This window comes from Stegostoma tigrinum, chromosome 36 (genome assembly GCF_030684315.1).
Source record: "Stegostoma tigrinum isolate sSteTig4 chromosome 36, sSteTig4.hap1, whole genome shotgun sequence".
NCBI lineage: Eukaryota > Metazoa > Chordata > Chondrichthyes > Orectolobiformes > Stegostomatidae > Stegostoma > Stegostoma tigrinum.
Window position 1 is genome coordinate 18,191,881 of NC_081389.1, and position 13,167 is coordinate 18,205,047.

Sequence of the window (13,167 nt, forward strand, 5' to 3'; positions counted from 1 at the left end):
TTCAAAGCGCTGCACCTTCATCAGTTCACCTGAAGGAGCAGTGCCCCAAAAGTTAGGCTTCAGCATTTTGGTTCATGGTGTCGTGGGATTTACGATTAACTTTAATTACCATTAAAAAGGCTTTCTCACACTGAAATCTTTCTTTAACAATTGTGGAGTCTAATTACTGATGATTTCTAATGATTAACGGAAGTAGTAAAACATTTAAATCAGTGTTTGACTCATACAAAATCTTTCAGACAGAGGAAGTCACATGCTGCTAACAAAGTATCTGAATATTTGTACCTGTTGGTTTCATATGAAGCAAAGCTTTTGTTTGAAGAATATCCCTCAGCCGCAATAGGAATTTATGTTGGCCCAATGTAACATCTTTAACTATTCATTGGTGTGGCATCACTAGATTTTTCTAACTGTAGGGAAGAAGTTAGAGCTGTGAATTTATTTATTTCTCTCTCTTTATCTTGCTTTCTGTACAAAATCTGTCATTGAATTAAATATTCTAACTTAACACTTTCCAGTTTTAGCATTCTGTATGTCGATTAGGATTTGTCACACCGATTCATCAGTTGCTTGTCCTGTTTGGAGTGCCTGTAGATGGTGTTGTGCTGTTTTTGGTCACAGGTTTACAGCGTGAAAAGTGTAAAAGGATCATAATTTTTTAAGGACCCTTATCAGTTTAAGAATTTTGTTAAAGGCAGTCCATTAAATGGGCAGATTTCAGATGTTAGTCCGTTTGAAAAACTGAGTCACAGACTTCTTACACCTGTGCAGGCTCTGTATTTATCTGAAAGGATTCCTTGAACAGATTAATTAAAGGGAGACACTGTTTAGAACATAGAACGTAGAACATAGAACATTACAGCACAGTACAGGCCCTTCGGCCCTCGACGTTGTGCCGACCTGTCATACCAATCTCAAGCCCATCTAACCTACACTATTCCATGTACGTCCATATGCTTGTCCAATGACGACTTAAATGGACCTAAAGTTGGCGAATCAACTACCATTCCAGGCAAAGCGTTCCATGCCCTTACTACTCTCTGAGTAAAGAAACTACCTCTGACATCTGTCCTATATCTTCCACCCCTCAATTTAAAGCTATGCCCCCTCGTGCTCGCCGTCACCATCTGAGGAAAAAGGCTCTCCCAGTCCACCCTATCTAACCCTCTGATTATTTTATATGTTTCAATTAAGTCACCTCTCAACCTTCTCTCTAATGAAAACAGCCTCAAGTCCCTCAAACTTTCCTCGTAAGGCCTTCCCTCCATACCAGGCAACATCCTAAATAATCTCCTCTGCATCCTTTCCAAAGCTTCCACATCCTTCTTATAATGCGGTGACCAGAACTGTACACAATACTCCAAGTGCGGCCACACCAGAGTCTTGTACAGCTTCACCATAACCTCTTGGTTCCGGAACTCGATCCCTCTATTAATAAAAGCTAAAACACTGTACGTCTTCTTAACAGCCCTGTCAACCTGGGTGGTAACTTTCAAGGATCTGTGTACATGGACACCGAGATCTTTGTGCTCATCTACACTGCTAAAAATCTTACCTTTAGCCCTGTGCTTTGCCTTCCGGTTACTCCTACCAAAGTGCATCACCTCACACTTGTCTGCATTAAACTCCATTTGCCACCTCTCAGCCCAACTAGCCCTGTTCACCCAGGTCACAGTCAGTCCACAGTGAGAGTGCTGTGCTATTCTCTGGAAGAAACACAAGGCCCACCTGTGGGCACATGCCACAAGATACTGGGACAAGGCAGGAGAATGGGGCTGAGAAGCATATCACTCAGGAGGTGTCCATCTCCATCTTCGGTCCGCCTCCCCCCTCTCCCTATTTATTCCAGAACTCTCACCCCATCCCCCTCTCTGATGAAGGGTCTAGGCCCGAAACGTCAGCTTTTGAGCTCCTGAGATGCTGCTGGGCCTGCTGTGTTCATCCAGTCTCACATTTTATTATTTTGGATTCTCCAGCATCTGCAGTTCCCATTTTCACTCAGGAGGTGTCTTGTTTGCTGGCAACCACAGAATTAAGCCTATTTCTCTTTAGGGTATCCAGTGATGTTGTTTGTCTTTGATTAGCAAACTGCATCTCTTGCTCCCAAAGCTTTGGTGGGACCCGAGTGGGTTTTGCAAGCTGAAATTCTGGTTTGGGTGGGTTCTGGGGTGCCCACCCTGTCCTCTCTGTCACAGATCATTTTCCCCACACCCTGCCAATGTATAGTCGATTCCTTGAAGGGTCAGAACAAAGTTCAAGCATTGTTCTGTGAAAAGCACCATACTGCTCTTTCGAGCTTCAACTGTGACTCTTCTTGACTCTGAGCCCCCCACCCTCCAACTTTCTAACTTGTCTCTCTGAGTCTATCTCATATCTGTCCTTGGGTGTCTGTGAGTATCTGTCCTGCTGTATGGCTCTTTTTCCATCTTCCTTCCTCCATGCTCTGGCCCAGGTAACAGAGAGAGCCAATTTTCAAGGCGAGGAGTCTGACAAAATGTGGAATGGTGCAGGAGATGAGATAACAAGGTGTAGAGCTGGATAAACACAACAGACAAAGCAGCATCAGAGGAGTAGGAAGGCTGACGTTTTGGGCCTGGACCCTTCAGATTTTCTGAAGAAGGGCCTAGGCGCGAAACGTCAGTCTTCCTGCTCCTCTGATGTTGCTTGGCCTGCTGTGTTCATCCAGCTCTACACCTTGTTATGTCAGATTCTTCAGCATCTGCAGTTCCTATTATCTTGGGTGTAGGAGATGACTTGTTTCTGACTCACCTGGGAAATGCTGAGTATTTCATGTCCCATCTTCAAAAACATGCAATCTCTGACTCATGCCATGGGAGTTACAACAGGAAAAGGAAAGAAAAATGCAGTTTATCAGTTCTAAGCATGAGAGGTGAAAATATTTAGACCAATAGATGTAGGAACATAATTAGGCCAAATCAACCCATCAGGCCTTCTCTGCAATTCGATCATGGCTGATGTGCTTCTCAGCCCCAGTCTCCTGCCCTCTCCCTGTAACTTGTAGCAACATTTGCTCACAGGTTATATTAATATAACCTTATGTAATATTATATCTGCATTTTGTGGTTCTTGCAGTGAACAGTGCAGCGCTCTCACTGGGTGCTGACTGTGACCTGGGTGAAAGGGCTAGCAAACAATGTCTCCCCTTAATGAATCAGATTGAAGAATCTTCACGATAAATACAGAGTCTAAACCAGCATAACAAGGTCTGGAATTAGCTTTCCAAACAGACTAATGCTTGAAAGCTGCCCACTTGACTGCTTTTAGTAAGACCTGAACTGTTAAGGATCCTTAAAAATTATGGTCCCTTTACCCATATTCAGGCTCCCAGGTCTTGCACAGTTGTACTGTATCAGCTCTGGATTCTTCAGCCATGAACAAGTTCTAATTTCAGCATGCAGGTTGTATGTTATGGAATGTCCTTGTGCTGTAACTATCACATAGCTGTGGTCCAATATTGTGGAGTGTGGGATCTGTAAGATCCCACACTAGGCTACTTCTGCTGCCAGCATTGATGCAGGCCTGCTACTCGGAGTGAAATGACTCACATTGCAAGTGCTTATTTTTTCCACTTCTGGTAATGCTGTTGTACGTTTGGGATTGACAGAACACTGGAACATAGAGCAGAAATGGAAAATAGATTTGCCAAAGCTTGAGAAGGGGGCAGTATTGATATTGCTATTTGCTTTTTGTATGGATATGTAACTGCTCAATTTGTGAATACCTCTCGTAAGTGTATCCATTCACGTTACTGCAAGATTTTGTAACCTGTGACATATTTATCAATTAAGGGCCAATTGGACTGTTGACTCTACTTGTCTGCAAAGCCATAGGAGTGACTCTGATTGTGGTTTGCGGTAAGTTTTCATTTATACCTTTCTAAATTATTCTCAGTGTCCTGGGCAATATTTGTGTGGTTTAAGATTGTTCACTCTTGCATTGGATGATGTGAGGGAGGGGTGGACTCTGCTGTTCTGAATGTTGTCACTTGTACTACAGTATATAAGTGTAGGTCGCAACTTGGAGAGTTTATCTCATCTTGAGGCCTCCTACCCCTATCCTGAGCAATAATGGCAGCTTTGATTGTTTGGCCTTTCTACCAGCAACCAATGGATGGAATTTGAAACAGTACTTGAGTTGTGTGAATGATAGCACAAGGCTATCACCCCCTTCAGTAAATACTATTATGAAATTTGGAGAACACAACGGCTCAGTGGTTAGCACTGCATCATGTGGAGTTTGCACATTCTCCCAGTGTCTGTGTGGGTTTCGTCCGGGTGCTCCGGTTTCCTCCCACAGTCCAAAGTTGTGCACAGAGATCTGAGTGGGATGCCCTTCAGAGGGCTGGTGCAGGATTTGGTGGGCCAATTGATTTCTTTCTGCACCACAGGGGTTCTATGAGTGACTCACCAACTCCTCTCTCATCCAGGAACATCCTGCAATTGACACAGCCCACTACTGACCTGCTTTAGAATTGAAAGCTCCCACTGCAGACTCGTAGCTGGCTGATGAGTATATCCTTAACATAAGCTCCTGCTTTTCTGTTTGGTTAGAACCCAATAGTCGATCACCTTCCAAAATATCATGATTTTCCAGATGTGGAACCAACTGTTTAAGTGAGAGGGGTCAAAAGAACCTTGGCAGATGGAACATAATGTAGGAAAATGTGAAGTTATGTACTTGGTTAGGAAGAATAGAGGAGCTGAATATTAATCATATGGTTAAAAATAAAATATTGCAGACGCTGGAAATCTGAGACAAATGCAGAGAATACTGGAGAAACTCAGCATATCTGGCAGCATCTGTGGAGTGAGAAACGGAGTTAACATTTTGAGTCTGGTATGACTACTGTGCAGTGCTGAAGATGAGTCATACCCAATTTGAAACATTAGCTCTACCTACCTCCATTATTTAAAGTGGAGAAAGACTGCAGAAAGCTACATAACAGAGGAATTCCTCGTGCATGAATCACAAAATGCTAGCATTCAAGCTTAGTAGGTAACAGGGCACACTATTCAAAAGGGAGTGAGAATAAAAGTAGGGAGGTTTGGTTGAAACTATACAAGGCATTAGTCAGATAACAACTGGAATATAATGTAAACAGTTTTGGTCCGCATCTTTAAGGAGTGATTGGAGGCAGTCCAGAGAAGATTCGCTGGGCTGATACCAGGAATGGAGGGACAGACTTACGAGGAGAGGTCGAGTACTCATTGGCATTTAGAAAAATGAGAGGCAATCTAATTAAAATATATAATGTTCATAGAGGATTCCACAGGATAGATGTGGAAAGGTTGGTTCACTCTGGGAGCATCCAGGAGCAGAAGGCATCATCACCGAACAAGGGTTTGCACACTTAAGATGGAGATAAGGAGAGATTTATTCTCTCAGTAGGTATTGAATCTGTGGAATGCTTTACCACAGAGGGCTGTAGAAGCTGGATTATTAAGTATATTCAGCCTGGGATAGATTTTTAATCAGTAAGGGAATCAAGAGTACGGGGTAAAGGTGGAAAAATTGAGTTGAGGATAATCAGATCAGCCGTGATCTTATTGAATAGTGGAGACGCAACAGACTGAATAACCTACTTCTGTTCCTCAATCTTATGGGAACGTTGGTTTCCAGGTACTCTGGTATGTCTGGATTCCTGATGATTGGACATGCTAAATGGCTGATAGAAGACATTTGGGTGTCACATCTCTTAGTAACTGAATCCTCAGTGGACATCCTAGCCCCACTCAGTCTGCCCGTTTTCCCCTGGTGTCTGCTCCTGGAAACCCAGGCTCTGTGGACAGATTGCAACTGACAGCACTACGTAAACCACTGGCAGGTCCCACTTGGCTCAAACTGGTCATTCTCCCAGCATCTTCTCTGTTTTTGATTCTACTGAAAACTACCTTCTTTGAATTCTCTTCCTGTCACCACCATCCATGTCTCCAAGAAGCACAGGGATCTCCGAGATAGTAAGAACTGCTGATGCTGCACAGTATGGAGCTAGAGGAATATAGCGGGGCAGGCAGCATCAGAGGAGCAGGAAAGCTGGCATTTTGGGTCAGGACCTTCTTCATGGATCTCTGAGACTTTATTGTCATCACAATTGAGTGCATTCCCTCAGCTGCCTCTGCTACCGGGCTGCCAGAGGCATTCCCATTGTCCAAGCCCAGAGCTTGCATTTTCCTTCAATCTTTCCTCTGTCTCTTCCCAACTCTCCCCAGCCATATCTTGTCCAAGAAACTCATGACCTGTTCCAAAACCCTATTTTAACCCTATTTCCAATCAACTACCAACACTTCCTTCTCTCTCTCTCTCTCTCTCTCTCTCTCTCTCTCTCTCTCTCTCTCTCTCTCTCTCTCTCTCTCTCTCTCTCTCTCTCTCTCTCTCTCTCTCTCTCTCTCTCTCTCCCCCCTGAGGTGTGATCCCTCCCTCCTCCAAATCTCCCATCCGTCTCTTACAAACTACCACACCATGTCCAACCTCTTTCCTCTCCAGCATCCTCCAAAATGCCTTCCAATTCAGCCACAATTCTCTTGCCGAATCATAAGTAACAACACCAAAACTAAATGATTGATACTTACCCTTCTGAGCTTGCCTTTGAGGCATTTAATCATTCGATCCTCTTTCACTGTCACCCAGTTCTGGAGGTGGTGATGAAGTGATAATGTCACCTGATTAGTGAGCTCAATGCATGGGATCTCTGGTGACCACTGTATGAACAAGCAATTTGAATTCAAGTAACTCCGAAATTTAACTGATTCACAAAATATCTGGAATTGGAAACTTATCCCCAGTGATTGTCACCATGAAACTAAAGCCAATTATTGTAAAAATCCATCTGCTGCTTTATCGTCCTTCAGGTAAAGAAATCTGCCATCCGTATCTGGTCTGACCTACCCAAGGCCCCACATCCATCAGCAAAGTGGTTGACACTTAAATTGCCCTCTAGAATGGCCTAGCAAGCCACTCAGATCAAGGGCAATTAGGGATGAGTGACAAATGCTGACCTTACCAATGATGCCCAGATCCCATGAAAGAATTTTGCAAAGAGTTGAGTGGAACCACTCACCTAATTCCTTTCCTATTGAGGCAGTGTCTGTCATGAAAGGAACAGAGTTAATAATCTAGATGAAGACAGCAAATAGGAGGTTGAGGCTAACATCTTATTTAAAAGATGACAACTCTGACAGCACTCCCTCAGTTGACAATGTCAGCCTGTGTTTGGAGCTCTAGGCCCCCAAAGTGGGACTCGAACCCACAAGCTTCTGAATCTGAGCCATGAGTTTATTTTCTGTCATTTTTCACGTGATTAATGTTGATTGCTAAAAACATTGACAACATCATAATCGCTCAATTCTATTGTCCAGTCATCAGGTTGTGTCAAAATTGTGGCTAAAATGTTAATAACCTGGCAACAATTCTGTGCCTTCGCACAGTCAGTCCTCCAATACTCAAATAAGAGACACAGGTTCTATCAGCTGAACCCTGCCTGATGCTCTCCTGAAATACAGAGTTTACCTTACTTCATTCATTAGATATGGGCATCTCTGTTTTGGCTAACATTCATTCCGAATTGGTCAGAGACAACCCATATTGCAGTGGGGCTAGAGTCACATGTAGGCCAGCCCAGGTAAGGATGCATAAAAGGGCATTAGTGAACCAAATGGGTCTTTGACAACAATTAATAGTGATGACAATTGGGCTAGACTTCTACTGAATCTAAATTTCACTATCTGGCGGAGTAGTGCTTGGTCCCCCGTTCCCAAAACATTACTAACCTGGGATTCAGGTTTACATATCCAGTGACATTACCCCCAAGGCGCCACCTTCCCCCATGTCAGTGTCCAGCTGACACTATTTCTACCCTCTGTCTTTCCAAATTCGCCCATTAACACTCCTGCATCACTATTGGAAATGCCACTTTGATCCCCACATTTTTTGTACAAAGAAACTCCAAGCTGCCTCCAATAAAATTAAAGCAAAATACCACAGTTCCTGGAAATCTGGCAGCATCCGGGGAGAGAGCAACAGTTAACGTCTCAAGTACAATATGACTCTTCAGAACCCTGGTGAACTCTGAAGTTCTGAAGAATTGTTGTACTGGACTCAAAATGTTGACTCTGTTTCTCTCTCCACAGAAGTTGCCAGAGCTGCTGAGTTTCACCAGCATGTTCCTTTTTATTTCAAAGCACTCTCCAGTTTTGTATTCTGCCTAAATTACCTTTTTTTAAAAAAGTTCTTTTTTGTTTTTATTGTTTTTAACTAGTTTCTCAGCCTCCAGGTTAAAAGATTGGAGTTACCCAGGTCTCCAGGGATGGAGAAGTTTAGCACTAAGGAGAGATTGGATTTGTTTTCTTTAGAGTGCAGGAGGCTGATGAGAAATTTAATTGAGGTGTGGATAAAAATGAGGAGCCTAGATGGAGCGAATAGGACAGACCTAAGCAGAGGTCACTAGTCATGGTGCTCAGATTTAAAGTAATCAGTCGAACGGTTAGAGAGAAGTTAAGAAAAATGTGTATCACTCAGACACTTGCATGGTATATCCTTTCCTGCTCCAGGTGGAAAAGTCTGGTGGCTTGCCACACAGATGCTTTAATGCTCAAGGGACTCCGATTAGTTTAAATTTGGATTCAGTAATTGTTGTCAAAGACCCCTTTTAGTTCACTAATGCCCTTTTATGCATCCTTACCTGGTCTTTCCGACATGTGACTCTAGCCCCACTGCAATATAGGTTGTCTCCTAACTGCCCATCTTGGTCCCACACTGCACTGGAAGCTACTGGTGAAGGAAGTGAATTGGCAAATCTGCAATCTCAACAACATCTCCGGGAGCAGTGGTCCCTGGTAGGATTACATCCACTCACCAAGGCATGAGTCCAAATGAAAGGTTAGGGAGTGTCAAGTGGTAATTGGTGTCAGGATGGGGATGTGGTAGGTGAGGGAATGTGGGACAGGAATGGAAAGGTGCAGGCGAAGGAGAATCAGAAAGAGAGGAAAGAAGAACTTTTGGCTTCTCCAGACGGGCCCAGGAAACCTGTTGAGGAAAAATTGAAACCCCCATCTTAGCCCACTATCTGAATACTGGGTGTGGTGTTGCTTAAATCCCAGGGGCAACAGGAAGAGGCACTTTAGGGGTCAATAATTGACCATTGGCCTCAGGTCACCTGCCAACCTTACATTCCCCCATGGTGCCCACCCCCACCCCCAAAAGCTGCTAAAATTTGGTGTGGGCTGAAGTGGCGAGATAGGTGTTGGGCAGATGGGTACTTATCACATTTCAATGCCACTTTGCCACCTGTTAACAAGTCCTCAGGGGGCATTAAAATCCAATCCCCAGAGGGCTTGAGGTTCTGGGGCTCACTGCTTGATAAAGGTGAGAAAAGCAGCAAACTGAATTGTATTTGATATAATGCTTGGAGATGCAGTTGAACTGAATACAGGGCTATGGACCTGGAGGTGGCATTTGACTAGATCTTGACCCGGTGACACTGAAGGAATGGCAATATATTTCTGAGTCAGGATGGAATTTGCCGCTGCTGGTGTTCCCATGTACCTGCTACCTGCATTCCTTTAAGTGGAAGAGTGTTGCAAGTTTGGAAGTTGCTTTTGAATGAAGATGAGCATCTTGTAGATGGCACACACTGTGTGTCAGTGAGTGAATGCTGAAGGCGGTTGAAGAAATGTCAATCAAGTAGGCTGCTTTATCTTGGATGGAGTTAGGCTTCTTGAGTGTGGTTGGCCAATGCCGACAGAATGGGACAAATAACCTCTGCCTGCATTCTCGGATTGCTGGGACGGTCTTTGCCCTCCTTGTGAAAACAAATACTTTTGGACATAGTTTGAAAAAAAAGTGTGAAGTTTCCTTTATGCAGTGAATGATGAGTCTGGAATTCTTTTCCCCAGCGACCCAGCGGCTGGGTCTTCAAATGTATTCAAGACTAAATCAGACAGGTTTTTGATTGACAGGGCATTTCAGGTCACAGTCAAATCGGCCATGATTCTATTGAATAGTACAAGCTAAACAGACTGAATGGACTTTTGCAGTTCCTATTTCTTATGTTACAGTCTTATGATCTTATGTTATGCTGAAATTGTTTCACATTTGTTAGAATTTTACATGGAAGGCAGTGATAGTTGGCTCCTTATCCTTTTAACAAGTTTATTTTATAAATTTACCAAGTCAAGAGCAGTGACTTACATTTATAATATAGAACACAGTTTCATCAGAGTATTACCTGATAGGATTGGATATTGAGCCAGATAGGGAGACACTAGGTCGATGTCTGATGTCATTGAGTGATTGAAATCTGTCAAGGTCACCGATTCTGGCCATACATTGACCCCAGACCCACAACAATGTGGTTGACTATCAACTGCCTTCGGAAATGGCCTAGCAAGCCATTCAACTGCTGTATCAATTATGACAAAATCTCAACATGGAAAGGAAACCAGCTGGACCACCTGGCATTGACCTAGGTGCTGGAAAAATCATCAGTCTACCACTGGTGGCGGCACCGTGGCATACAGTCAGGACGGAGTTGCCCTGAAGTCCTCAACATTGGTTCTGGGCCCCGTGAAGTCTCATGGCTTCAGGTTAAACGTGGGCAAGGAAACCTCCTGCTAATTACCACGTTCCAACCTCCCTCAGCTGATAAATGTTGAACAGCACTTGGAAGAAGCAGAGGGTGGCAAGGGTGGGGGATTTCAATGTACACCGCCAAGAGTGGTTCAGCAGCAGTACTACTGATCGAGCTGGTTGGGTCCTAAAGGACATAGCTGCTAGACTGGGCCTGCAGCAGGTAGTGAAGGAACCAACAAGAGGGCAAAACATACTCGATCTAATCCTAACCAATCTGTCAGCTGTAATTGCATCTATCTATGACAGTATTGGTGAGAGTGACCACTGCTCAATCCTTGCAGAGGCAAAGTTCCACCTTCACATTGACAATAGCTTCCATTGCACTGGTGTAGCAGTATCACTGTGCTAAGTAGGACAGACTGTAAAATGGTGCTGTGAGCCATCGACAATGGCAGAATTGTACTCCAGCACAACCTACAACCTTATGGCCTGTACGTCCTCCATTCCATCAAGCCAGGCAATCAACTCTGGTTCAGTGGAAAGTGTGGGAGGGCATGCCAGGAGCAGCACCAGGCCTTTGTGAAAATGAGATGTTAACCTGGCGAAGCCATCAAACAGGACTACTTGCACGCCAAACGACATTAGCAGCAAGTGGTAGACAGATCTAAGCAATCCCCACGACCAGTGGATCAGATCTAAGCTCTGCAGTCCTGCCATGGTCTGGTGGTGGACACTCACTGAAGGAGGAGGCTGCGTAAATGTCCCCATCCTCAACGATGGAGGAGCCCAGCATATCAGTGCAATTCACAATTCAATGAAGCATTCACAGTAAAATCAGCCAGATGTGCCATATGGATGATCCATCTCGGCCTCCTCCGATGGTCTCTAGCATTACAGATACCAGTCTTCAGCCAATTGAGTAAACTCCATGCGAGATCAAGGCATTGGATATTGCAAAAGCCATGGGCCCTGACACCATTCCAGCAATAGCACTGAAGACTTGTGCTCCAGAATAGTGACAAGTCAAAGTACAAAAGGGAGGTAGAGAACTTGGTGATGTGCAGTAATGTGAACAACCTCTCTGTCAACATCAGCAAAACTAAAGAAATGATCATTGACTTCAGAAGGAAAGGAGGAGAACATGCTGCCACCTATATCAACGGGACAGAGGTTGAGAGGGTGGAGAACATCAAGTTCCTCAGATTGACAATAACTGACAACCTGTCCTGGACTTCCCAAGTAGAGGCAACGGTCAAGAAGGGGCAACAACACCGCTCTTCTTCAGGCAGCTCGGCATGTCCATAAGGTCCCTCACCAACTTCTACAGGTACACCATTGAAAGCACACTGTCTGGGTGCAAAACAGCCTGGTGTGGTACCTGCTCTGCCCAGGACCGTAAGAAACTACAGAAGGTGGTGTGCACAGCCCAGACCATCACGGAAGTCAATCTTCCATCTACGAACTCCATTTACACGGCTCACTGCTGCAGAAAGCAGGCCAACATCATCAAAAGACCCATGGCACCCCAGTGATGTTCTCCTACAACCTCTTCCATTGGGCAGAAGATACAGAAACCTGAACGCACGCACCAGCAGGTTCAGAAACAGCTTCTTCCCTTCTGTTATTAGACTGATGAAGAATGGACTCTCTACTCTCAAATAATGCTGATCTTGCTAACGTTTTCTCACCCAGCACACGCCATGTGCAACGTAACCTGTATGCCTCTAAGTTTTTTTTTATAATTTTTGATCTGTACATCTTTGCTTACTATGATCTGCCTGTACTGCTCCTAGACAAAGCTTTTCACTGTACTCCGGTAAATGTGACAATCAAGCAATCAATCAGAACTTGCCAAGCTTCCAGCCCAGCTGTTCCAGTACAGTTACAACACTGAAATTTACCCAACAATGTGGAAAATTGCACGGGTATGTCCTGAACCTGAAGGACAAATCTAACCCGGCTAATTACCGCCCCGTCAGTCTACCATTGATCATCAATGAAGCGATGGAGGGTGTCCCCAGCAGTGCTACAAAGCAGCACTTGTTCAGAAATAACCTGCTCAGAGACTCCCACTTTGGGTTCTTCCAGGGCCACTCGGGTCCTGACTTCGTTACGGCCTTGTTTCAAACATGGACAAAAGAGCTGAATTCCAGAGGTGAAGTGACAGTCACAGCCCTTGACATCAAAGCTGCATTCGACCAAGTGTGCTATCAAGGGGCCCCAGCAAAACTAGAATCAGTGGGTGTCAGGGTGAAAATTCTGTGCTGTTTGGAGCCGAATCTGACACATAGGAAGATGGTTGTGGTTGTTGGACGTCAGTCATCTCTGCTCCAGGTCATCTCGGCACGGTTGTCTCAGGGTAGTGTTCTAAGCCCAACCATCTTCATCAGTGATCTTCCCTCCATCATAAAGTCAGAAGTGGGGGTGTTTGTTTATGACTACACAATGTTCAGCGCCATTCGTGGCCCCTCAGAAACTGAAGCAGTCCATTTTCGAATGTAACAAGATCTGGACAATATTTGGGCTCGGGCTGGCAAATGGCAAGTGATATTTGCACCATGCAAATGCCAGGCTGTGATC

General features: G+C 44.5%; 1 protein-coding gene across 1 annotated transcript in view; it reads left to right on the plus strand.

Moving 5' to 3' along the window:
* The window catches only part of LOC125446753 (sorbitol dehydrogenase-like), a 59,805-nt gene that overhangs the window by 28,716 nt on the left and 17,922 nt on the right, over positions 1 to 13,167 (plus strand). The window contains exon 6 of the mRNA XM_059640119.1: positions 3,810 to 3,875. Coding sequence (XP_059496102.1) covers positions 3,810 to 3,875 — 66 coding nt within the window. The remainder of the gene's footprint in view (positions 1 to 3,809; positions 3,876 to 13,167) is intronic.